This window comes from Silurus meridionalis, chromosome 13 (assembly GCF_014805685.1).
Source record: "Silurus meridionalis isolate SWU-2019-XX chromosome 13, ASM1480568v1, whole genome shotgun sequence".
Lineage (NCBI taxonomy): Eukaryota > Metazoa > Chordata > Actinopteri > Siluriformes > Siluridae > Silurus > Silurus meridionalis.
The window spans coordinates 8,354,790-8,382,746 of record NC_060896.1 but is presented as its reverse complement, the minus strand read 5'-3'; the positions used below and the strand labels follow the sequence as shown (position 1 = coordinate 8,382,746).

Here is a 27,957-nt window from a genome sequence, read left to right as displayed (position 1 = left end):
CTCTCACTCACTCACTCACTCACTCACTCTTTCTCTCTGCTGATAGCTACCTATCCTGAATTGTAGGATTAATGTTTCACAGCCGGTCTAAGAAAAATCTGAGGACACAAATGGTACATATGTGGGGTCTGGAATGGATGTGTCTCATTATTGTAGGCACTGTCTCTCCAGTGAGTGCTGCACGTAACCTGCCTCAGTGCATGGAGGTGAGAACACATCAACACTGGCTCTTAATGCCTCTCTCTCTCTCTCTCTCTCTCTCTCTCTCTCTCTCTCTCTCTCTGTGTTTGTATGTGTGGTGCTGAATTGGTTTATTCCAGATCATCATATGCTTCTAAAGACTTTCTGCAGCATACTGATCTTATTTCCAAGAACCCAAGTAACTGCTGCATCTTATTTAAATAAGTAACACATCCTAATGCATTTGGTTATACTTTTCCTATTTATTATGCAAATTATTTTATGTAATATTATATAACATTGTATACATTCATTTATTTTCTTAAACATCTTGTTTTTCCTTATAGTTCAAAGTGAACCAGTGAGGTGTGTGTAAATTGTTTATAGTTCATATTTAATTTCTATTCCTCGTTTAGTGGGAGGGTGTTGGTTAATTTGCTCAAACAGCACTGCTCGGACAATAGTGCCAATTGTATTTCAAATCAAAGGTGTAGTATTGATGTGCTAGTTCTAATGGCCTAGGTTTTGGTTTCTATAGTAACGGCTAATTCACAGGGTTTGATTAATGGAGGATGTCCTCTATGAACAGATCTTTCACTGTGTGTTGAAAGATTTAGCATTTTTGGAAGGAGTCTCCATTGCCAGAGCTTTGAAATGATTAGAGGTAAAGCTCTAGGTTTTGTGACACTGCAATGTCTTGAGCTGTGTGGTTTCTTGTTAATGTGTTTATTTCTTTGTTACCTAACTTCAAGAGATAAAAAAGAGAGACTGACAAGCCTATAATGTATAACACAATATACATACGTGTAAGACATGATCATACTAAGTAACTAATTTCCCGGATGTTTCCTCAATAATGCATTTTAATGTACAATGTCTCTGTCTATATTAAATAAACTGAAAAATTATTGCAATTCTTCCTCTGTTCTTATCCACTTCTGGGTGGTGCCAGCAGTTACATCATTTCATCATTAATTATTTTCACGATAACAACACACCCTGTTTGTTTACTACTGCGAAACCTTCAAACAGAAGATTGCACTTTTAAAGTGCCATTTCTAAAAGCTAGAACCATTAATCATATATCTTTTTCTAAACCTGTTTAATAATACAATACACGTCAACATAATGGCGTATGCACTACTTTGGTCATTTTTATATAATGCAGACTCCTCCTATGCTTGTACTCTCACCTTCCTAATTGGCTGTGTCTCCTGCCAGTCATGATGTAGTTGTATGTGCCTAAAACTGTGGTATGATGAAGTTTGAAGTGGGGTATAATTATTTATAATATAATGTATGTGACATGCTTGACACAGTTTTTTCATATTATTAGTCAGATATGACCAATACAATAATCTCTTAATTGCAGTGAACATCAACAGCTATAATACACCTTTGGTCAGTATATCATATAAACCAGTTCTCTCATGGTTGTACATTCATAACAGTGTACACCATGCTGCTTAATTAATATAATTTTTTAGTATTTTTTACCTACTCTGGCGACAAACATTTTCATGATTTGAACATTTCTTATATAAGAAGAATATTCTGCCTGTGGTGCTTTCAATCCGGGGCTGGCAGTGCTATCTATAATAGTATGCTAATGGGTGAGGCCATTTCTATTGCAGCACTGAGTGCTGATTTTCAACAATTGGGTCACGTCTGCATTCTTATCTCAAGTACTTGATGATAGGCAAGTCAGAAATAGCATCTCACAAACAGCTCTCTTAAAACCTCAGTAGATACTTTGGTGTTTGATCTTTAGGAGCCAGAACGAACAGAAGCTCATATACAATTAGCAAGGAAGAAAGTACAGAACATAGACCAGAGTGTACTTTTGTATTAAGTACATTCATTTCTTTAAATATAAGTCAGCAGACTGATGTTTACCTATGAATTGGTATGATAAGGCATTAGTCCTGCAGTCTACGGTGTAGATTGTATTTATAATGTCTAGTTAAACTTTGTTCTGTGAAAGCAGGTCCACTGTTAAAAATGCATGACTTTGCTACTGAGCTACTGGATATGTGGTGCAACCAGATTCTATTTTTAATATCAACCAAAAAATAAAGTCGACTCAGTTTACTAAAAAGCAGACATATTGATGTACCTAATCCCCAGAGCAATCTTTTAAAGTTCTGGTATGCTTTTAAATGGCATTAACCTGACAACGTTATTGACACGGATACCATCAGATACGTCTCCTGTGCCATTTATAGAGTCTAAAAACTATGGAGAAAATTAGTGTTTTATAATTTTTGAGAGACAAGCAGGTTCCTTTTTTATATGCAAATATAAAACAAACTTGACAATTTTAATGGTATGAAGGTTTAGTTTGACCGTACAGAGGTTTAGAGATTTATTACACTCTGACTCTGCAAATAATGCTTACAGAGATTGGACGTATGTTTCGGGTCATTGTCTTGTTGTAGTATTGTGTTGACTTATGGAATGGTAGCCACGTTGGTTCAGTATTCCATTCCCCTATAACATGTTTGAAATTTTCCCGTCTCCAAAACGACCCTAAACCATTAATTGTCAACCCCCTGCTCGACTGGGGGTGTGAGGCAGTTTGCTAACATTTTCTCTCCAGTTCTTTCTATTACATAAGAACCAAAATGTCATCTGTCGACAAAACTTTCTTCCTGTCATTCAATGTTAAATTCTTGTGTGCTTTTGACTTTTACCTAATTTGTTGCATACAAACAAAATAAACAGGCTTTTGTCTGGAATACATAAAGGACTTGGTGAAAGTTGGTCATGGTAAAAGAGGCGAAGTAAAAAAAAAAAACCACAATATGACAGAGCTTGCTGTGTAATAAACTACCCCTTTTAAAGATAATTATATCATAATAACATCATTGTTTGATTACGCTCATAACCAGCAATTGAAGGTCCACAGAACAAGCTAGTTTCTGTTATTGCTAATATTAAAGCAGCTAATAATGTTTGTTTCCACACCAACTTCACTTTATTCTTTCTCTCTAGAAGTTACAAGGTCAAAACAAATGCAGTTTGTCACAATAATCACAATGCACAAAGCCGCCATCTTGAAATCTTTTGTCAGAAAACATTAAGAAGCAGCTTAATCACTGTGACAACACACTAACACAGAGACTCCTTTCAAAAGTCCTCAAAAAAGAAATTCAGCAAGCATAATTTTTTGTGTATGTGGAGCGTTCGCTATTAAAGACGCCCCGTGTGTCATAATATACTGTTATAGTGTTATAAAAACATATCAAGATGAGTGCATGAATATAGAACTTCTCAAGTTTGTACTGAAATCAGAATCGAACATTTAACATTGATATGAAATAAAGTGTACTCGAATGATATATGAATAAAATTAAAAGCGGGTTACAAAATGTATTTGAGGAATAATAACAAAAAAGTAAAAGTAAGCAAAGTAAAAAAAAAAAAAAAAAAAAAACTTTAAAAAATACTACATTTTTGTCTGAGCATGATTGGTTGAGTATAATTGAGAAAGCGAGTAATTCTTGAGGGAACCGAGTCTAGTCCTTTAGTCTTCTCGAGACAGTGATTGAAAGTCTTCAGCAAACAGGAGCAAGTCTTGCCAGATATGTGACTTTTTATTGGCTTCTGTGCAGTCATGAAGTTTAATATGATGAACTGGTAATAATGTAAATTTGAAGATTATTCTCTCAAATCTTAACTGACACTTAAGGTGCTTCTGTTTCAATGAATGGTAGACTGCTTTGGTTATCAGTGAGTGCAGCTGGCAGTTTGGAGCCAGGCAGAGTGGCAAAGCTGTTCCCTGCTCTGCTTTGGCATGTGTTGACTTGCAGGGCATTCTGGGGGTTTATCTGTTTCCTCCTGATGGCAGCCTTTCCTTTCCTTCCTTCTGCCTCAATCAGCACAAGAGGAGACTAATGGGTTGTTTACGTCTGTTTATTCAGTAAAAAAAAAAAAAAAAAGTGCTTTATAAGTGCGCAACATAACGATATCTCAAAAATGCCTGACACACACTGATGCCCAGGTCTGAAATTGTCCAATAGCTTAAGACATGATAGCAGGATTGCATGCTTTGAACTCATTTTTCCATTGCAACAAGTCTAGAATAAATATACACTTCAAATGACTACTGTACAAATTAGAATACACTATTAAAGGGAATAGTCTAATAGACAATTTCTAATAGAAAAATCATTCGCTATTCAAACATGCCCCCAGATCACCACAGAATTGGTTGTGAAACCAATAATCCCCACACCAGTGTCCAAATTTGACCCGATTGAAAAGCTGTGGCTTTTTCTAAAGTTGCGGTCGACATATAATAAAATTGTTTATTTGTCCTGCAAGAAGGAAATCTCAAAATTTGTCATTCAATGGACGTTGTTATTATCTCCATGTAAGCTTTACAGATATTAAATATGGGGGCGTGCCAGTGGTTTGCATTAAAAAATGGTAAAATCTATATGTCCCTATTGCTACGTCACAGCTCCAGAGTCCCTGAATCAAACCTGAGCTCAAGGTTAATAGTTCATCTTTCCCCCATGTCTGCTAGGGTTTTCTTCTGGTTCTTGTTCACCTCCTAAAACATGCATGTTGGATAGGCTCAATTGTATTAATGTATATGTTCAAGGTGACCTGTAATCGACTGACATCCCATCCAGGTTGTATTCCTGCCTCATTTACAAGTGTTCACAGGATAAGCTCCGGCTTCACTGTGTCCTTAAAGAGGATAAAACACTTTTAAAGATAAATGAATGAAAATATGTTTAAGATACTGAGCTGATAACTTCTATTAATATATGTTACATTAACGCAACCAAGAAGGACAATTATATTGCAACCTTCCACCCTGGAATTATTTGGGAAAGATAATTATTGCACTGCCTCACTTTACACACCCTGCAAAAACTGTATAGTTATAGTATCTTTATTTATTATTTTATTATTTTATTTCCTATTTTATTTTATAGTTTCTTCTGTTGTTAACATTTTCTTAAATGTTGCCTCTTTGCCACTGTACTTTTCTTATTTTTCACCTATGTAGCAAAATTACTATAAACTTTAGGCCAATGTTTTTCAAGCCAATGGACTTGACGGTATCTGTATGGGAAAGGGTGTGGAGGCACTGCAGTATATGACTCACATAACATTTTTCCTATTGCCAAGTTGTGTTTACATTGGCAGCACTTACGGTCAGTGTTCACCTACTGTCCACTTTTAGGAATACAGAATTTATATTTCAATGGCCACTTCAGCTAAAACAGAGTTACCAAAGGCAGCATGCGACATGAAAGAGAGCGTATGTGTGCATGTGTTTAATTGCTAGTGTTTTTTGTGTTTGCAGGGGGATTACTATTTTGAGTACACAGAGTGCGACAGCAGTGGCTCGAGATGGAGAGTGGCCATTCCTCAAAAGCCAGGCGAGTGCAAGGGACTACCAGACCCTGTGCAAGGCACTGACTGCAGTAGGTCCATGTGTGTGTCTGTGTTTCTGTGAAAGAGTGAAAAATAGAGGAGTTCATATTGTTTGAGATTTTATTCATTGCTTGTTGGCCAGCAACCACGAAGGGTTTAAATATTCGCAAAAATCATGACAACAAGAAGAAGAAATATAAGAAATGCTGAAAACATTCCAGCAGCAGGATGCTTTGGTTAATACGTGTCTCACCCTTATCTGCTGAAAGGAATTTCCTCTTGGACTCTCTTGAATGTTCTTGAACCATTGTTTCTTTGTTCGCTGTCTCCAGTGATATATTTTTAATCGTCCTACAGAAAGCACATAGTGGTTTGTTATTGTTTCCTTAAAACATGCAGTGTGTATCTAGTTTCCGGTCCAGGCAAGGTTTAGCATAATCTTTTGAAATTTCAGGATATGCCCGAACTATTTGTATAAATGGAGCCGATAAAGAGTTATGCAAATACTAGAGGTCGACTGACTGATCGAGCACGATTTTTTTTTTGCATTTTTTAATTAATCGGCAACGGCAGTAGTCTGTATTCGACATCACAACAGGGAAAACAGATGAGCTAGAACTGTAATTATATAAAACAAGCAGCTTTTCCACCTGCCGCGATCAATACTGATGGATCTGTGTAGCTTTTTTCAATCTTTCGTGTTCCTTTTTTTTCCATGTGCACATTCGCTAAGCTAATTAGCCAATCGGATTCTCTTCCTTGCTGACGAGCTCCGCCACTGAATCGACATGCAGAATCAGCCAAGAAACAGCTGATGCTGTCCGACCAGAGCCAACGGTGCGGAACAAAACTAAACCCGACCGACACTCAAAACGCCCAATCCGAGTCCCGAGACTTAAAAAGACAACTGGCAATTGAGCAAAAAAATAAAATGTAAACAAACATAACATAGAAAATGCTGCTTGTGGACAAGTGACTGTCTTGCAGAAAAATGTATGGTTTGGTAAAATTTATGGTTTGGTACTGTAGATATCAATGCTTTGACAATTATGGTTAGAGGACAAGCAACTGTAAAAGTATGCACTGACCAGTTACTGTCTACTTACAGTATGATACACCATTATTTGTCTATTACTAAGTCTTGTATCATTTCTTAGAATTTACCAACTAAGCCTCAGGGTCCTGTTCATATCCCAAACATGGCCAATAAGACCTTGGTTTCAATTGCTTTTTTTTGTGGTTGTTTTTCCCTTAAGCACATCTCAGCACTGCTGTCCCATATTGATAGGGATATTTGGCAGCCTCAAAAAGGTCACTGTTGCCTGTGAAAAAAGCAATCCTGTTTATGTTTCCTCATATGATCGTATGTGGAAATTGTTCTGGAAATAGTATGCACCTCATTGGCTATGTTCAGTGGATTATCTGCTAATTTTTTGCTAGTTAAAATCCCACCAATTCCCTATCTACAATAAATATTGCATAGGATCATCACTTACCACAGAATAAAGATATTAAAAAATGTCCAGGGTCTTACTGAAAGGTGCAATGTACCTTTCTCATTGTGACACATTACCTTAGGTCCCTTAAGACAAATCAGTTAGAGCAGGTTTTTTAACGAGAGGCCTAATAGTTCAAAGGTTTTTTTTGTAACAACTTTACTTCAGAGTAATAAAACAGCAAACTGATAGGCAGCTGACTCTTGGGATTAACATGGTTTACACGTGCACAGTATCTATTTTATTGTACTTTTTAGACTGAAGAACACATAGACTATATTTTCAAAAGTTTACAGACACCTGGTGATAAGTTTGGTATATGGTTTTTGAGCATCACATTACACATGTGTTGAATGTCTATTGTCCATGTAATGTCCATGTAGATATTTCACTATATTTTGGATTGCGTTTGTGGAGATTTGTGTTCTTTAGGCACAAGGGTGTTAGTAAAGTCAGGTACTTCTGTAGGTGAGGAGGCCTGGGGTGCAGTCAGTGTTCCAATTCAGCCAAATGGTGTTCAGTAGGGTTCAGGTCAGAGCTCTAAAACAGGCTGCTCAAAATCTTCCACTTCAACCCATGTAAGATGGCTTTTTATACAAGGGCATTGTCATGCTGGAACAGGTTTGGGTCTCCTACTTAAAAAAAAGAATAAAGTTAATTGTACTGCATCCATAGACATTAAATACGATCGTGTGCCTGCAATTTTGTTGTAACAGTTTGGGGAAGAACCACATATGGCTGGAAAAGTCAGATGTCTCAATAAATTTGACTATACAGTGTAACATATCATTAAATGATAGTTAAAGTAGTTAAAATGTTATACTTCAGATCAGAATGTCATGAGTGCAAGTGCCAGCAACACTGAGCAGCCACTGTTGGACCCTTAAACAAGACCCTTTTTATTTGTATAAATTAGATTATTGTAAGTTGCGCTGGATAGAGGCAAATGGCATAAATCTATACAAGTTGTTTATTTCCCATGATGGAAAATTAACTATCTTGTCCAAGCAGTGACTGGCGGTCTAGTGGACATCATCACGAGGTCTATAAATGGGCCGGATGCCCAGACCTTATTTGTCACTTAATGAGGAAGTTCAAGTTCAAATTTTATTTGGTAAATACACATACACACAGAGTACGACATACAGTGAAATGTTTTATACGACTGTCCGACATTTAAGTTTGAAAAAAAAAAGGAATAGAATATAAGGATAAAAAGATAGAGATACGTAGATTAATAAAAAAAGTATAAATTATAGAAAATATATGTACAGTACAGACCAAAAGTTTGGACACACCTTCTCATTCAAAGAGTTTTCTTTATTTTCATGACTATGAAAATTGTAGATTCACACTGAAGGCATCAAAACTATGAATTAACACATGTGGAATTATATACATAACAAAAAAGTGTGAAACAACTGAAAATATGTCATATTGTAGGTTCTTCAAAGTAGCCACCGTTTGCTTAGATTACTGCTTTGCACACTCTTGGCATTCTCTTGATGCCTACTTTGAAGAACCTACAATATGACATATTTCAGTTCACTTTTTTGTTATGTATATAATTCCACATGTGTTAATTCATAGTTTTGATGCCTTCAGTGTGACTCTACAATTTTCATAGTCATGAAAATAAAGAAAACTCTTTGAATGAGCAGGTGTGTCCAAACTTTTGGTCTGTACTGTATATACATGAATCTAGATGGGGATGGATGCGTATGGCAGATATTGACAGTACAAATTAAAGTGATTTAGTGTGATTGTCCTTAAAGTGTCCATGTGCAGTATGGTGTGGTATAAAGAATTGAATTGGAACGCTGACTGCACCCCAGGCCTCTTCACCCTACATCAGTGCCTGCCCTTCATATTATCCTTGTGGCTGATGAACACAAATATCCATAATGAGTCTGGTTCCTCTCAAGATTTCTTCCTCATAACATCTAAGGGAGGTTTTCCTTACCTCAGTCGGCATGGCTGCTCATCAGGGATAAATACACATCGTTCACCTTAACTGTTAAATTCTGTAAAGCTGCTTTGAGACAATGTCTGTGGTAAAAAGCGCTATAGAAATAAACTTGACTTGACGTGTAGAACTATTACACGCATATTTAGCAGTATGCATTTTAAGTGCTTTGAGTATTATGTGTACAGGTGTCTATCTATTTATTTTAGGCCAATTCTATTGCTCTCAGAATTTCCTATATTTTGAGCCTAGTGATATTTGACTACTTTGTGCATGATCAATCTGTCTTTTGACAGCATTCTCCTGTGGAGCTGGGGAGTTTTTGGAGATGACTTCACAAGAGTGCACTCAGTGTGCAGCCGGGTCCTTCTCACTAGGCAGCGGTATCCGCTTTGACGAGTGGGATGACATTCCCCCTGGATTCAGCAGCTTGGTGACGTCTCTTGACAATACACCATACAGACACGAGGGGCCGAGCTGCAATGGGTGAGTGACATGTTAATTTCTCACCGCAGTGCTTTTACAGTTTTGATATTTATATATTATTTTGTTGTTTTTAATGTTTTCAGATTTAATCTAGAATTTAGTTTAGTTTTAGTTTGAGTTTGGTTTCGAATTACGAGAACATCATCAAGATCAAAGTTGTATTGTGGTCCACATTATTTCAGAAATGTTACCTACTTCATTTTTACACCAATCGCTAATTTATTAAATGTAAACGGGATTCAATAAATGTTTGTGTGACTCTTGTTAGGGCAGTATATTAAACGCTAGTGTTTAAAATGTTTGTAAGATGTATATAGAATTATCACCTGCTAGATGAGCTGATTAGACTTCAGAAATAGATTTAAACAGCATTGAAGGTCACTGTAAGGTCAAATGTCTGAAATATGTTTTTTGCTATAGATTCTATTTGGTATGAAATATATTTTGTGGGATTTTGAGAGATCTGAATTAATAGCAAGAAGGACTAGCATTTTTGGCAGCTGAGACAATAAGTAGCTGCCACTGATTTCTACTTGTTCTACATTGTTTATGTATGACTGTTATTTTGTTGTGTCTGTGTGAGGGGTTCTGTTTTTGTTGTTCAGCTCCTCATGGATCGCCCGTGGTAGTTATGTGGAATCCAACCGAGATGAGTGTAGTGTCTCTCTTGTCTATGCTGTTCATCTCAAGAAGCCAGGCTCTGTGTCCTTTGACTATCAGTATGTAGACAAAAACATCTTCTTCGAGTTCTTTGTGAGTAGCACACCCACCTTATACACCTACATTATTTGTGTACCCATGATGGCAGGAGGTGGTGGGCTTTTTTTTTTAATGATTTAAAAGCAACTAAGTGTGCGTATTTCTTAATTTTAATTCTGATTACTGTAACAGATTCAGAATGACCAGTGCCAGGAAATGGACAGGACTTATGATAAGAAATGGATGAAGCTGACAAACAACGGAGAGTGGGCGAAACACAGGGTACATAAGTATTTGCATACGTACACATGCTGGATTTTTTTGCTTTTGCCTCGGACGTATTTTTAAGGAGTAGAGTGGAAAAGGTGTTACAGTCTTTCCTGCAGTCAGTGATTATGTGTGTTAATAACAGTGGGGCATTTTTCACCCATGCAGGTCAGTCTGAAATCTGGTGCAAATGTGCTGTACTGGAGAACCACAGGTGTTACCGTAGGGGCTAAAGTGGTCAAACCCGTGCTGCTAAAGAACATGCAGATAGAAGGTGCAAGGCAAAAAAACACTCCACAAACACAGATTCAGTCCGAATCGAATTTCTTTTTTCCTTTCTTATGTATTCATTCTTTTTGTTTGTTGTTGTTTCTCTACAAGGTGTGGCATACATGTCAGAATGCTTGCCCTGTAAGCCAGGCATGTTCAGTAACACTCCTGGCTCTTCTTCATGTGAACCTTGTCCCAGAGACACCCACTCAGGCCGAGGAGCCAGCTCCTGCACTCCCTGTGACACAAACACACATTATGCATGTAAGCACATCACCACTATGACATATACTGTATGATTTTCAGACAGGTTCTTTTTAATATTGATTGCTGCCCTGGAGGTATAGCAAGTTGCTGAGTATAAGGTTAATTCCTCTAGAACAGTGTGTGCAGTATTTTGCGCAGCCAGATTTGAGATGAAATCTTTGTTAATGGTACACTGTATGATTAAAGGTTCCAAATGGCCCAACAAATAGGAAACATGATAAATAATAATAATGATGTTTTTTGGATAGATAAAAAATGTGAATTCTTGCATGGCCATGGACTGGTGTAATAAATGATATGATATATTAGATATATTAGATCATATATTAAAATATAAATTTTCAGATATGTTCAATAGGTGGGTTTAAAATCGATTATTAACATGAATAGGAACTGTTTTGATTTGCTGTGCTATTATCTGTGCTTTCTGAGAGATTTTGTTTTATTATGTTGAAAAGAGCTAATATTTTTTTTTAAATATTTGATTAAATAATAATGTTTTTTAATGATTTATGGTTTTTTTTTTTACCAGTATTGAATTGGTCCTGGTATCAATAATACTGGTCCTAAAAAGTACCTGATATTGGATTGAAAAGCAAATAAGTGCTATCACCCATCCATCATGATCAGAAATGAAGCAGATGTTAGTAGATTTGTTGATTTGGTGATAACAAACTAACAATGTGAAACATTTGAAGAAAAGCAATTATTGCAACTAAGGCTACACAATACGGAAGAAATTAATGAAATCGTACAAAATGTACAAAAACTGAATTTGACAAGTGTTAATTGTGTAATTAGTGCAATTTTACAGCTTTAATTTGCGGTGTAGTGTTGCAGCATGGGCTGGGGTTCGATGTGATTTAATCACCCTGTGATTTCCTCATGCCCTTATGAGTTTCTATTGGGGTTCCCAGATATCTTCCCCCCAAAAGCATACATCTAGGTGGATTGGCTACACTAAAGTGCTCGTAGCAGTAAATGTATGAGTGTATGATAAATTGGTGTTCCATACAGGGCATACGGTGCCGCTTCATGCCCAGTGCTCTCAGTATAGACTTTATATGATTACAGTATAATTAATAATGCATTTTTGCCCTTTTGTCGATAGAGCCATCACTGTCAATTTCCCTCTAAAACAATGTGATTTATCTATCTAAGAAAAACTGTTCAAGTTTAAAGCTTAATGATGCCACGTTCTTCTCAAAGAGCATAAAGCAAGCTGTATGAGTTTTTTTAAAAGTAGAATAGAACATTTATACTGTAATGATTTCAAATTTTATCTGATTCCTTTCTTCCGACCAGTGGAGGGCTCTGCAGAGTGTAAGCCGAGACCTGCATGCTCAGAGAAAGACTACTTCCAGATCCACAGTGTTTGTGATAAAGATGGCAAGGTAATGTTAACATGCTTTACATAAATATGTCACATTTCATGATTAACTGAAAGTGTTGAAACCACTCTTTTTGTCTGTGTGCCTCAGACACAAATTATGTATAAATGGATCGAGCCTAAGATCTGTCTCGAAGACGCCCCTAATGCTGTAAAGCTGCCCCCTTCTGGTAAACGTGAGCCATGCCCTCCCTGCAACCCTGGTTTTTATAGCAACAATACTGCTACGTGCTCTCCTTGCCCACAAGGAACCTACTCAGATGGCCTCAAAGGTGACTCTTGCATGTTAAGTCTTGATAAGTAGATGGAATCGTTAAGAAATTTTAATTGTCGAATAAATGTAAAATTGTTAGTTGTAAATATTGTTTTTATCCCTTCTTGACTAGAAAGCCAATGCTGATTTGGTGTGTTTTTTGGATTTTCTGTGTCACCATCTAGCCTGCCAGCCGTGTCCTGCAGGCACAGAGCCAGCCCTGGGTTATGAGTATAAGTGGTGGAACATTTTGCCCTCTGGCATGAAGTCATCTTGCTTTAACGTGGCCAACACGAAGTGTGATGGCATGAATGGTGAGACACAGAGAGAGGGGTCCTCCATCAATTTCAAGACGAATGGCATACAGATGCAGACACAGATGTTGACAGAGAGATGGCACTGTTGCACCATGTGCTGCAGGATAAATGAACTGGAGAAAGAGTTGCATTCTTGGAAACCGTGCTTTGCTTGCGAGAATGTATGTTTCCATGCACTTATGATGCAGGCCAAACATTACTAATTTGTATGTGTGTGTCTGTGTTAGGTTGGGAGGTGGCAGGTGATCACATTCGTTCTGGAGCTGGAGGTTCAGATAATGATTACCTCATCCTAAACCTGAAAGTTCCTGGGTTCAGGTGAGACAAAACAGCTCATTTTAGTGATCAGGGAAAGGATTGCAGTGGCAAAATGAAAGAGTGCTTTTTACATGGATTGTGATGTAAGATGTATACCTATCGGAAAACATTTTTACCTTTTAACAGGGTGAACTGATTCAACAGTAAATATTGTTAAACTGGGAAATGTATTTTCTTGCAACTCTGAATTGGTTCTGGATTGCATTTGGCACATTGTAGGATTCAGCCTTGTATTTATGCAATAAATGGCATAATGTTGACTGACACCAACACAGATTGCGAGTGTGAGCACACCACACAAACTGTCTTAAAATACAACACATGTCTGCAAAGATTTGGGAAAAAAACAAACTTGGAAGTAGAAGTGAGCAGTCTGTGAGAATGGCACTGTCCACCCAGTATCTGCCAACACTCAGAGTTCTGTCCCTAATAATAAGTAAGGAATAAAACATGACACAACATGGTGTTATAAAAGAAATAATCAGAAACGATGTGGTGCGATATAGTCCGAAGCCCTGAGGTTTTTATACTTTTTATACCACAAGGAGTTGCCAGAGATTTCATTTTTAATGAACAGAAGAACATTGATTTGTGTATAGTTGTGTCGTTAATGCCATTCTAATAGCTAGAAATGTTTGTATTTATATATTTATGTCGCTTGAAGTTTATAAGACAAAAACACACTGTCGTGTCAGAGAAACTACAAAGAATTTTCCGTTCTGAAAACTTTTTATAGTGCGCTATGAAATAGATTTTTTTTTTTAAAAAGCATAAAAATCAAAGCAAGAAAACCATGACCAAACAGTGTGAAACAACAACTATTGGATACATTTGAGAGATAAAGATTAAATTCAATTGCTAATTACTATATACTGTAACGTGAGACAGGAGACAAGGTTCAGTGAGGTGCAGTGGCTGATGGCAAGTATATCAAGGTCATGTCTTTTGGACATTCTGTGCCACCCAGATGTGAATTGGTTGCCTCTTGAGTCTGGTTCCTTTCAAGGTTTCTTCCTTATGCCATCTCAGAGAGTTTTTCCTTGCCACAGTCACCACCGGCTCACTCATTAGGGACAAACTTAGACTTATAAGGAACAATCTTATTGATTCTTTCTTACCCCATTATTCGTGTAAAGCTTCTTTGAGACAATGTCTATTGTTAAAAGCGCTATACAAATAAAAAAAATAATTCAATTGAACTAAATTGAATTGAATAATCCTGACACAAAGTGTAAAACCTTAAATTTACAGATTGTTACACTGACTTTGGAAACTTATTTAATTAAGGCTTAATAATTCTTACAGAAAACACGTGCACATGTTCTCGAAAGGATTATAATAGTTGCTGTTATAGAAAATGAATCAATCTGATTTAAGCAATCAACAGCGCCATGGTGTGATTTCTTCATTGTAGTGCTTATTATTATTATTATAAAAATTTTAGCTAGCAACAATAAATTCATGTTTATTGCTAGCTCATAGTCTCAGCGTCGAAAGATCACATGCAGTCTTGTGTTATGAAAAGCTGCAATCGTTGAAATTTTTCTGGTTATGTGTCTTAGGCTACCAACATCAGTTAGTGGAACCAGTGGGAGCGAGTTTGGACGCATCACCTTCGTGTTTGAAACCATATGTTCAACTGATTGTCAGCTTTTCTTCATGATGGTGGGTGTGTTTTGTGTGTGTGTGTGTGTGTGTTTCTGTATTATCTATGTGTAACCCACACTTTTATCAGAACTTCATCATCTTGGGCACACTTTGCAAACATTAGTTTGGCTTAGTTTTGTGTCTAAGAAAGCTCTTTTGCATATGTGTTGTTGTTTTTGCAGGACACAGACAGACGGAGCACTAACGTGGTGGAATCGTGGGAAGGCAGTAAGGAGAAGCAGTCCTACACTCACATCATGACTAAGAATGCATCTGTGTCCTACACATGGGCTTTTCAACGCACTAACCAGGCTAAAGATGTATGTGAACACACTCAGACTCACACACACTGATAGATATGTAGAGCTGTGTGTTTCGTTAAGCAGGCAGTGTGGATTGTGAGGGTTGAATACTGAAGTTGTGCTCATTGGTATTCAGACCACAGACATACAGTAGCTACAGATTTATTCTCAACAACAAAGCTGGGTCTCAGTTATGCGCGATCCTGACCTTAAAGTTAATCCCATTTTTCTTGTGTGGTATCATCTCAAGCGAGGAGCAGGATTAAGTCCAGCCTTACTGTCTGAAAGTTCACACATCATGCTAAAATGCTTGTACAAATGCCAGTTTAGGCCAATATTAAAGACATAAATGTCTTAATTAATTCATTAATTGTATGAATCCTTCCTGTAATGTCGATGAAACATATTTTCCACACCTTAGAGATCTGTGATGGCATCTTAAAACCATTTTTAATGGGAAAAATGCAGTGTATGCCTTATTTACTCTGCAACAAATAAAATGCACTGAATCAAATGCTGTTTTATGTTGCATTGATGTTATTGTAATAATTAACATAATTTTTTAATGCAACAATTTATTTGCAGTGTAGCTCCCGGTTACATAATAAATCAACTTTGTGTGCCTCTTGTAGGGACGTCAGTATGTCAACGACATGGTGAAGATTTTTTCAATTACCGTAACGAACGCTCTGGATGGTGTTGCCTGGGCATGCAGAGCTTGTGCTATTGAGTCTCAGCAGCCTGGCTCGGCCTGTGTGCCATGTTCTGCCGGCTATTATATAGATGAGCAAACCAATCAGTGCCAGGAATGCCCACCCGACACCTTCCTCTCAGGACACCACATATACGGCCAAGAGGCATGTCAGCCTTGTGGACCAGGAGCTCACAGCAACAAGGTACAATCAATGCTTCTAGCCATGCTAGAGGATAATCATGTAACGAACTTGATGTGATGTCCCACCTGTAGTATGGGTCAGAAAAAAAAAATCCACAATTTATCATTTTCAGCATTTGGCAGAAGCCCTAATCCAGAGTGACATACATTTATTTCATGTATACAACTGAGCAGGAATAGTAGCTTGGTGTGGCTGGGATTTGAATCCAAAGTCTAGTGCATTAATCACTAAGCTACCACTCCACATTCTGACATCATGTACTGTATAAAAGTCCCATATTTAGTGACAAATTAGTTAAATTAGTTTAATTGATTGGAAAACTTTTGCGGTGTTCATTCTGTGAAAATCTTGTAGTGAAGGAAGTTTAATAAATGAAGGACAGCAGACTGTATATAAGGTGCATAGTGTTTTGTCTGGATTGGTTGGACGAAGATATCTGGCCACAACAATGCAAATGTTTACAAACAAGTTTATTTTATGGAAGATCTAAACACACCGTGTCCTACTGAACCTCACAGTTTGGGAGAAACCAAAGATTTAACAAAAATGTATTACAAGCTGTTCATTTCTGACAACCATTCTGGATGTTAGCCTTTTACAATTTCTGCTTAGCGATTATTAGCACCCTAAATCAGGGGTCACCAGCCTTTTTGAAACTGCGAGCTACTTCTTGGGTACCGTTAATGTGAAGGGCTACCAGTTTGATACACACAGTTTTCAGTTTGATCTGAAATAACAAATTTGCTCAATTTACCTTTTATTATATGTTATTATTAATAATTAATGATATTCATCTATGTGAAGACACTGATGTTAATGATTTCTCATAATAAGTATCAACATTGATTTAACAAAGTAGGAAACAGCTATTTTTAGAAAAGGCCTGCTCAAATCCAACTCAAAGTTTTTCACTTTTTTGAAACTGAACCCAATTCACTTGCTTTTTTTACTTCCACACTACACTAATAAAGTCACTATATGGTTACAGCACTCACTTTATTTCGTTTTTATTGTGGTGTTATTTGTTTGGTAATCCCAATTAGGAGAAAAGTAGAGATTGTTCGCTTCATAAGTGCATTTGGAGAACTCCTGCTATTTTTATTTATCAGTGTGCTAGTGATGTACTATCTAAATCCAGCAGAGAGGAGTGCAGACCAAAAATAGATCAAACCACTCCAGATGTTTCATGCCGGAGCCCTGCCGCAGAACAATGGGATCTTGTAGATGTGTATGACTTGATTGGCTCCTATTTATAAGCTTCTACTGTGCTTTTCATTGATTTGGTTGGTACAACCAGAGTTTGAGCTGCTGGATTTATGGCCAGCAGAGCGAAACAAGTGAAAGTCTATTTAATGGAATTTAAATAAGGCAGTCTGCAGACAGTGATTACTCTGGATGTGAAATTGTAATGCATTGTGCAGGGAGTGGGCTATGAAATGTATTCTGTTTGTTTTTAGGAGCACAGCTTGTGCTACAGTGATTGTTCGTTCACACACACCGAGCTCAATCGAACAATGCAGTACGATTTCAGTCCCCTGGGCTCCACAGGCTCCGTCATGAATGGTCCCAGCTTCACTTCCAAGGGCACAAAGTACTACCATCTCTTCAACATCAGCTTGTGTGGGACACAGGTATACACTCACACCTAGTCCTGCACTGGGATTGCTGAAGTGATACTTTATTATATAATTTTTTTTCAAAGCCAGATTTTTTAGTTCTTGTTTGAATTCTGTTCCACCCAGGGCCACAAGCCAGCGATGTGTACAGATAATGTTACAGATCTATCTGATAAAGATTCTCACAGTGGTGAGGCCAACTATGTAGAAACCTTTATCTGTCAATCAACTATCATACCCTCTGATGGGCGGGGCTTCAGGACTGCTGTTGCCTCACAGTCAATCATTTTGGCAGACACGTTTCTTGGTAAGTTGGTCATAGGATTTTACAGAGGAAGGACTTTATTATTGGAGAAAAAAATACAGACATTACATAGATGCAAAACAAAACAAACAATACAAACAGAGACCTAAGAGTCGTATTATGTATTTGTGCGATTTCTTTTTGGTGGGCCAGAAAATTTTATAATCAAACATGGAAGATGGGGCTGTCTATTTAGTTGCATGACCATGCATGGATATATGCATAATGTGCATATATTTTCCTGCATATTTTATAGTTAATGTTGTATTCTAGTTAGTAACATCAGCTACCATATTTTACCCAAATATATGACAAGTTAATCAACTAGGGAAATCCAGAGTTTTTTTATAATTTAGACAATCAAAATAGTTCTTACCGGGAGAGGTATTACTAAGTAAGAGGTAAAACACCACTGAAGCACCTCATACAAGCAATAAATAGAAAGAACCCAAAAGTACATATAAAATTTCAAATGTTACATTCTCAAATATAACCAAAACGGGGACAATTTTTTTACTTTGTAAATGTATGAGAACACTGGTGACAGTCTAATGAGTCACATGTCCTGTGTGCAATAATTAATACAATTCAGTGACTACAGGATCTCCTTGTCCCAACAACCCAGATAGCAATTTGTAAATGTTTGTATTAATGATGTCCGATGAACCATTTTAAAATAAAAAACACTTTTTCAGTGTGTTGGTCAGTGTTTCAGCATTGCAGTGGGAGCCTAGCAGGAAGAAAATATTTTGTACATGCTTTTAAAGTGTTCAATAGCTCAGGGCCAGTGATTTTTAGTGGAGATTAGTTGTCCCAGGTGCTTATTGTTTTGCTGTTGACCTGCCATATTATATTTATACCCAGATATACTAAGCAAATTTAAGACTATGATTGCTCTGATTGGCTGCAAGCAGCAATAAAGTGAGCTGAGCTGAGTATTGATATCACAGCTCATATGAAACATTCAGTAGTATCAAATTTTCAGACATTTTATTGATACAACAAATGGAATGACTGTGTATTTCAGAAACTTGATGTTTAGCTCCAGATCCCTTTTCACTGCTGCACTGCACTATACTGCATTTTAATACCAGCATTCAGGACACTCCTGATAATATCACAGTAGAATCTCTATGCTGTTGGTCCTTAGTAAAAAGATCCAGTGTTCTCACACAATACTAATATGAGTGAGCTAAACCAAGAAAGATATGCCATTTACAGAGAAATATATCATGAAGATTTAAATGACAAAAATAATAAGAGTTAAGATCATGAAGTTCAGGTCAACACAGACATTAGTGTCTTCCAGGGGCGGCACGTCTCTATAACTGAGTCCGATGTGATTCACATCTCGATGCATGGCCAATGATACGATACATTTAACATACATATGTAGCAGCTACCGATGGGATGTGATATAATTCACCCCTATTACGGTGCAGTGTGATATAATACTATGCAATTCATTATGGGATAGACGGTACAATTTTTTTTTGGTTCAGAGAGAAAGCAAATCATACATTTTCTTATGAGCCTTCTGACTTTTAACGCATGGCCCTTTCACAAATTTGTAGTGAGAAAAAAAAGATGAAATGAAACCACACGTTTTTTTCCTGTTCTGTCTCCAGGAAGACGCAGCTCTACCTCTGCCATGTTAATACATATTCTATCTGACTCTCAGGACATGCCTCCATAGTATTGTGATACTTAATATTCAGGTAGCAGCAGTGGTTTTAAGAGAATGCAGTTGAGAAACAGTTTAGCGAAAAAAACTCAATCTACATATTAAATATTGGTCACAAATTTTTGGTCACTTTCCAAATAAGAAAAGTATAGCGCATACTAACAATTCTATCTATCTATCTATCTATCTATCTATCTATCTATCTATCTATCTATCTATCTATCTATCTATCTATCTATCTAAATACATTTTTACTGATGCAAATATGTTAAAAACTATTCAAACGCCAACATTTATGTCAATGCAACAATGCAAATCTGTGATACTATCCTCCCTTGTCTTCAAAAATCTTTTGTCCAGGACAACATTTTTTTAAAAGAAATAAATAATGATTAAAAATGGTTTATGGTTTATTAAGTTTATTATAGACACACGGTAATCCCAATGGATTTTATATAATATATTCACACCAGTATGGGCAAATGAACTCCCTCCAATCCCCTCCAATCCACAATATACAGTTTTGTTTTGTCTATGTTAAGCATGAGGTGATTGTTTGTTTTGGCTTTAGATCTGCTGCCTTGCTGCAGGTTGTTTCATCATTGTTGCTAATGAGACCAGATACAGTGGTGCCCAGGGCAAACTTTACAATTCAGTGGCTGTTTAATCCAGCCATATGGTTGTACACACTTATTTTTTATTAAGTGTGCTACCTTTCAGTGTATCCCATTCTCACTGCCACATTTGTTGCACAAGTTAAACTGATAGCTGCTTTTAAAATAACATTTTGACATTTTTTTGGGCTAGAAAATAGATATAGACATTTATCTACACCACAGCCAGTATTTGCTGAGCTCTTACTTTCTGTCTTTGTTCATAACCCTTTCTGTGTTAATGTATATATTTAACAGTAAAATTTCATTTCTAAAACTGTGTTACTCCTCAAAACTGTTTTCAGGAGCCACAGTGGAGGAATTTCTCAATGGAGTAAATGCTAGACCAGAACTCTTTGCTGCCTCATCCAAGAGAGTCCCAGACGTCAATTATTTCTATCGGTATCAGCACAAAAACATCTACCCACTTCACATTTGAATTCATTTTATTATATTCATATAATATAAAGTCAAAAAAGGAACCATTATTTTTTTTTGAGAATACGATTCTTTACTAAACACACAAGATTACAATGTTTTGCTATCTTGCGCAGCTCTCCACAGACGACATCTTCTTGTCAGAATGGGCGAAATACAGTACTCACACTCCGTTGTAACCCCGAAAAGTCTTCTAAAGGAGAAATATCTGTACCCAGGTATACCACCTTCATACTCTCCATGTGCCAAGTTTTTACAGTACAAGGTTTTAATGAACATAGTGATATTATTGCTTTGTCTGCAACCAGCGTGTCCTAATGAAACTATAGGGTCTATTTGTTCTTTAAACATTTGCCTTGAATTATAAAGTTCCAGTAAGGAAGTTCTTATCTTGAGTTATATATCATAAAGACCGCCACTTAAACAAATCTTGGATCTTGGCTCCACAAGTAGATAATGTTTTTTGTGTTACTTTTAACTATTGGAATATTACACTGACTCAGTGAAAGTTTTTACATATACACTACAGATTTTGTAGGTTTTGCTTGAAGAGTTACATTTTGGCACAGTAGGTAGTAAAAAATACAGGAGTCCTGCTTTGATCCTGAGATAAATTTATTGTGTTATGTATGAGAACATAGGTTTCCTCCTGCTTATATGGTTTTCTTTCATCTCACATTGAATGAATGAAGGACATTGAGTCAGTGGTGCTAAGACAGTGTCTTTCATTTAAAATTTTCCTAAACAGGATGTATTTGATGATTATTTTCTTATTTTGTGAATTGTCATGATTTAGTCATAGACAACTCCAGCGCATGATTCGAGTAAGCATGCTAATGCAACATCAGGGCAGCTGAAAGTCCTCTTCTTTACACAAACGCCTGTGATTTCCTACTCTTGCTCTGATTGACAGATGGAGGAGGAATGTTTTCATTTTCAGCCACAGAGAAGGAACAATTACATCTTAGACTGTCAGCTACAATGCCTGTGGCATTCAATGTTGCCACTATTAGGGAAAACACTTACAGTTTCTACACTTGAGAGACTTATTGTAAAAGCAATTCCAAATTAAATTATCTATTCAATTCCTAATTATTTGATTAAATTCCTGATTATTAGAGTTTACTGTATTGCTTGATTTTAGACGGCAGCCAACTCCATTATAATTGAGTAGCAACAAGTGTTTGGGTAATGGCTTTGCTGTGTTGTGGTATGTGTTGATTCTTAGGGAGTGTCCTGCAGGAACCTGTGATGGCTGCACCTTCTACTTCCTATGGGAGAGTTTAAGTGCCTGCCCACACTGCACTGCAGAAGACTACCACCAGATTGAGGGAGCCTGTAAAGGAGGAGTGCAGGTATTCTTTTTTTAGTTTGTGAATGTTTTCAGTCATGGAGATCATAGAGAATCTAAATCTTGGCAGCTGGATTTTTCATGCTGATATTTCACTACTCAAACAATTAGTACTTCTTGATGTCAATGTGTCAACTCTGACCAGAAGTGCAAGTGACAATCCTTGAAGCAGAACAATGCATACATTCTGGACAACTTGATTTGAAATCTGCTGTAACCCTACAGTATGTTCACATCAGCAGTGAGTTTTCTGCCTCATGATCCTCAAGTTGCTCTACTTTAGCTGTCAGTGGGCGTTCTTACTGCACTCAAGTCTTGCCTATTTTGGCGAGTCGGGATGTAAAAACAAAAAAGTTCTGCAGGGAAATTAGCAAAAACTTTAACTTCTCAGTTACTGCCATCTATTTGCGACAAAAGCGTTGGCACAATTCTGTTGTAGTCTATATTACACCTCAACAATATCTGGAAATAATAACATGAAAAATGTTATAAAGTAAAAGAATGAGAAGTGTGTCACTCTCCCTCAACACTAGTCAGCATATTGCATCACTTTTTCGTTTAAGTGAAACATAGCTCAGTCTTTTTTTTATCTCATTGCTTTTCCTGCACACTTCTCGTTGCCAGGAGTCACTTAACCTGTTCTGAACCTGTGCTGAAAACCACAAGCTCGCATTGAAAATGAATGACATCTGGCCACTTTTTCAGGTTCCTCCCAGTATGACTGAATGACTAATGAAAGCCATTTATGCCAAACTGAAACAGCTGTCTTCAAACAGACGGGAGAATCTTGAAAAACCAATCCCCTAATTACAAAGTTGGCCTGACATATTTACCTTGGTGATTTGAAGGCAATACACACCTCGACCTCTGATATCATATGATTATTCACATTCATTGTTTAAATAAAGTGGATTCCACAGCATTCAGTTAAACTAATGAAGTCTCTATCAAGCCCTGATGAGTCTAAAATTTAAATTCAGTCTCTAGGACGTCATATAATAGTAGGTTTCTATATAAATCCCATTTATATTAAACATTTATAACACTCAGACTTTTATTCAAGTAAAAAATAACAATTCAGAAACTTTTTAATGAATCAACCACACAACGCTATAGGATGTAAATAAGATGTGATTGAATTTGTAAATGTTTTTCTTCTCAGGACACTGTGTATGTGTGGACAGAGCCAAGGTTCTGTACAGGAGGAGTATCTCTCCCAGCTAAGAGGAGCAAGCCATGTGAGATGATCGATTTCTGGCTAAAGGTGGGAGCTGTAGTGGGTACGTTCACTGCCGCACTCCTTGTCGCTCTCACATGCCACTTTTGGAAGAAGAACAAAAAGTAAGACCTTCAGGTTTGCGATCTTTATCATACACGCAGTATTCAGAGATGGGTTTACATTGTCACTTCAAAATCACATCACCTGACACGACAGTGAAAAATCACAAAGTTTCTCACAATGATCACCACATGACTTATGTGAGCACACTGCATGGTCAGCAAAAATGAGTTTAATTATATATGCAATAAACATTGTTTCCTCATAATTAGTACTACATTTTTCAGTGTGTTCGGCATAAGAGCATGTTCTAGAGGCAGCATCTTCGGAGCATCATGGATAACAATCATTACCATTTGTAGCAACTTGTTAATGTCAAGATCACGAGAAAATTATGTGCTGATCATGAGAAAAGAAAGAAAGAAAGAAAAATGTTTTGGAATGCATGGGCCTCTTAGGAATTCCTTACTGTTGTGCATACAAATGGTGATATATTTTCCCCTCATTTCTTGTAAAGGCTGGAGTACAAGTATTCAAAATTGGTGATGTCAGCCAACAAGGAGTGCGAGCTACCAGGAGCAGACAGCTGTGCCATCATGGAGGGCGAGGGAGAGGAGGTGGAGGATGACGTAGTTTACACAAAGCCCTCTTTACTGGGCAAGCTAAAGGCCATCGCTTCCAAGGTACATACTATACCATTTGATACTATTGTTGAACTTTCTTAGTGTGTATTGTTTTATTCAGTGCGTTCTATGCCACTAAGATACACTGACCAGGCATAACATTAAGACCATCCGCCTAATATTGTGTTTTTTTGCTGCCAAAACAGTCCTGATCTGTTGTACATTAACAGCATTAACTTTACCAATGTGAGCTACAGTAAATCTGTTTGAATGAACCACACAGACCAGCCTTCGCTCCCCAAATAACCCTGTCACCGGTGCTCCACTGTTCCTTTTTTAGACCACTTTAGATAGATAATGACCACTGCAGACCGGGAACATCCCACAAGATCTGCTGTTTTAAAGATGCTCAGATCCAGTCATCTAGCTATCACAATTTGGCTCTTGTCAAACTCACTCAAATCCTTACGCTTGCCCATTTTTCCTGCTTCTAACAAATCAACTTTGAGGACAAAATGTTCACTTGCTGCCTAATAAATCCCACCCACAAACGGGTGCCACGACTAAGAGATAATCAGTGTTATTCACTTCACCAGTCATAATGTTATAATGTCATATTGTTATGCCTAATTGTTATATGTCTCAGTGTGGAAACAATACATAAAAAATATACCAAATTTTTGTTGGTCATAAGGTGTTGATTGTTTTTCTACAGCAGCAGTTCAGACTGTGGTTTAAGCTCCAAGGTTGATACAAACACATTCCTAATGTGTCGTTTATTAGACTTAGATTATGACGAGTCCCTGGGAATATTTTGTGACCACCAGAAACAATCAGGTACAATAATGTGATTCTGTAATTTGAATTTCAGCCGAGGCTACTGTCAGAGCTGCGGTTCTAGAAAACAAATCAACACCTAATGACCAATCACATTTGAGAATTCAAGCAGCGCTGTGGTGTTTTCAAAGAAATCTCAATATTTCATTTACCGTGCTCTGTGCTGAGGCTCTTTTTGAAATGTGGGGAGACAACCTGGGGAGGCAAAGGTAATTTATAAGGCTGGTATAGTTAATGTGTAAACTTTTGCACTAGCATTTGAAATTAACGGTGTAAAAATGCCTGAACGCAAGAAATGCATGCTTTTTAAAAAAACTGAGACCTTGGTTGAACCTGAGACAGACTTCTTCTCTCTGTGTCTCTTGATGTCTGGGTCCCTCTCCCTTTTTAATGCTCACAGCAGTAGCAGAATCAGTGTGTGTGCGTGCGAGTGCGCGCACGCATGTGTGAGTATGCGCCTTGATGTTTAACTGAAGCCCGCTGAAGTAATCACTGAGGGGCTTCTTTAAGATTAAAAGACTATGTTGAGCTGCAGGGAAAGATGCAGCGTGCCACGTTGTGTTTGCAGCCAATTAGTGAGAGAGAGAGACAGAAATACAGACAGAACGGGAGTGCGCTAGGAGGGACTTTTTTCCTTTTTGGAAGTGGTATTACTTAATGAAATACGAGAATATATCTCATGCAGAATGAAGCTAAAGATGAAGCAGTGTCCCGTGGGAACACAATTAAATCTCCTTTAGCAAACAGAGACCTTTTCAGACCACAAAACATTAATGAAGGTTGATTAAACAAGTAAATCAGTGGAAGCAAGTAAACGTAACTAATTTACTTCTGCTGATCACAATTGTAAATATTCACAATGTGATCTCCGCTAGATAGATATTTGAATGCATAATATGCATCGTGTTGATTTGTGTAATTTGTAAAAAAAAAAAATGTAAATAATAGTAATAAGTGAAGGATGTTAAAGTGGACCATGTAATAAATGCCTGTCTTAAGAGAGCTGGGAATTTCAGCAAACAAAAGAGCTCGGAATTGAGTAATGATGCCCTTGAGCTGTGTAGGCATGTTGCTGGGCTCAGACTCTGTTGGTGGTAGATTCCTTCCTTTCTTTCCGTGTCCGCAGCCACACACTTCATATGAATACAGTTGAATGTGTGTGCTGGTTGTCTAGGTAACGTGCGGCGATGCTGCCTCGTCCTTGGGCTGGATAAGGGCCGTGCTTTTGGAAGCGAGCTGACCTTATGGGCCAGGGTCCAGCTCCGTGTGCCCGGCTACATTTGTTCCACCATGTAAACTGCATGTCACTGTTTCTAGGGCAACGAGCAGAGCTCCGAGGCTGTCCAGCTGAAATCCTCCCAGCCAGAGAAATGGGTGTGGGGATAGAGGAGAAGAGGAAAAGCAAAAGAGACATGGTGGATGAATGGATAGATGGATGGAGAGAGACTTTGAAGCTGCTCTTCACTTGGGAGCGTGTACGCATGCAGTGCCACTAAGCCAGACAGTGGAACAGCTTTGGAGAAAAGAGCCATGGGGATTTGGGCCAGAAGAACAGAAAGGCAGAGCCTGTAAGACAGTTCTGTTTGATGTCATTATCTTGTCGAAGTGCAACGTGTCTGTCTGTTGGGTTGCGTGTCTCCTTTTGTAAGAATATTATAATACCATTAAGGATTTAGGACTTTGTTAGGCGGGTTATGGTACTGCACACAAATGCTAGAATTCAGGGGCATTTATAAAATATTTGAGAATAACACTGATGTCAAAATACTGGCTGTGCTAGAATGTGATATTCTGTCAGCTGTGTATAGTAATGAAATCTAAACACTCTAAATGAACTGAACCAATGATAAGCAACTCACATATATCCACTCTGTTCACACCTCCCTTAAATAAATAGTCAAAGTGTCTCCAGGAGAATTGAGTAACTGTGTATGTAATAAATTGGGGGATGGGGGGTGTATATGTTGGACTAATTAACCTACCAGATTTGTCACCCATCTAATAGATCTAAATCAGTAATTCCAAATGATTAATTTACACAAATTTGTGTTGGAGTTTTTCTTTGTGAAATACACTTGAAATTTCTAGAAGTTTTTTCCAGCAGAAAACCATTCAACTGTGCATGAATCTAAAGCTGGTCGAAAAGTACAGCATGGTCACAGTGAAAATCAAAGCTTTTTGTTCCAGTTTAAATCTAAATATTCACAAAACATTTTCAAAATCTGAAAACGTGAAAATCTCGAATAATTTACGATGAAAGATTCTGCTTTATTTTCTAACTCACTTTTTAAACCGAAAGCAAATGTATGCTTTACTTCCTTATGCTAAAGTTTCATGGAAATTATCCATTGAGGGATGTGAGAGTCAACGCACCAATTGATTTGCTCTAACATCAAAGTTGTAGAGGCCATGCCAGTTCATTCTGTTATTAAGGCAAGATTATATACATATTTGTAAGATTTCACTAAACTGTAAATGAAAATGAGAAAGGAATGCAAGATCAATCTATCCTCATTTATGGTCTCAGACTTTTAGACCCCACTTTAATATGATTGTTAGCTCCATCTCCCACTAAATGCCTCAATATACTGTTTAAGTATGGCCATTTTTGAGATAAGACCAATTTAAACTGAACAAACTGATTCTAGCAGAAAGGTTGGTGTGCCTTGGCTTGTTCATGTTAGGTTTCCCTCTGCTTTTAATGCCAATTAAGGAATGAATAGTACTGAGTAAAATTATTATCTTATTATTTAGAATTGTGCTCGGAATGTAATGAAAGCCATACCATTATGTTCAACTGAAATGTGGGCTTTCCTTATTTGGGTTTTGATAATAAAGTAAGATTTGCACAATATCACGTCATGTGTCATTAATTTTACCTGTAAGCGTTCAAATTTATTATTATATTTGTATTATAATTAAGAACATGTATAACCTTTTTCTTCATTTCTATTAACTTCCTGCCTCTTTCCTCACTCCAAAGAAGCTATCTTATACACACTATTCTATCTTCAGCTCTTTGCA

General features: G+C 37.3%; 1 protein-coding gene and 1 long non-coding RNA gene across 3 annotated transcripts; one reads left to right on the top strand and one right to left on the bottom strand.

Annotated features, from left to right (window-relative positions):
* The first annotated feature begins 15 nt into the window (after positions 1-15).
* On the top strand, positions 16-27,787 carry elapor2a (endosome-lysosome associated apoptosis and autophagy regulator family member 2a). Of its 2 annotated transcripts, XM_046865038.1 has the most exons (22): positions 16-206; positions 5,504-5,624; positions 9,333-9,522; positions 10,128-10,275; positions 10,414-10,503; positions 10,657-10,762; positions 10,870-11,022; positions 12,331-12,419; positions 12,507-12,687; positions 12,854-12,982; positions 13,213-13,303; positions 14,866-14,968; positions 15,133-15,270; positions 15,885-16,148; positions 17,606-17,779; positions 17,891-18,071; positions 20,711-20,807; positions 20,960-21,061; positions 22,072-22,198; positions 23,357-23,535; positions 23,991-24,156; positions 26,251-27,787. In XM_046865038.1, exons 1-22 carry the CDS (start codon positions 72-74, stop codon positions 26,317-26,319), a joined length of 3,033 nt encoding a protein of 1,010 aa, XP_046720994.1. In that variant the 5' UTR covers positions 16-71; the 3' UTR covers positions 26,320-27,787. The 2 variants fall into 2 exon arrangements, with proteins under 2 accessions (XP_046720994.1, XP_046720995.1); XM_046865039.1 differs by lacking the exon at positions 26,251-27,787 and having other exon boundaries at positions 23,357-23,548; positions 23,991-24,121.
* LOC124396072 lies at positions 16,079-26,242 on the bottom strand. Its single transcript, XR_006927714.1, has 3 exons — positions 25,256-26,242; positions 25,086-25,128; positions 16,079-16,213 (listed from the first exon to the last, which is right to left on the bottom strand). It is a non-coding gene; the product is annotated as an uncharacterized LOC124396072 (long non-coding RNA).
* Positions 27,788-27,957: the final 170 nt, after the last annotated feature.

Excerpts from the sequence above, each read along its gene's own strand:
- elapor2a (XM_046865038.1), top strand. The coding sequence starts at position 72 with ATGTTTCACAGCCGGTCTAAGAAAAATCTGAGGACACAAATGGTACAT. Across the intron at positions 16,149-17,605 it reads CAGGAGCTCACAGCAACAAG|GAGCACAGCTTGTGCTACAG; the intron begins GTACAATCAATG and ends GTTTGTTTTTAG. Across the intron at positions 22,199-23,356 it reads CCTGTAAAGGAGGAGTGCAG|GACACTGTGTATGTGTGGAC; the intron begins GTATTCTTTTTT and ends TTTTCTTCTCAG.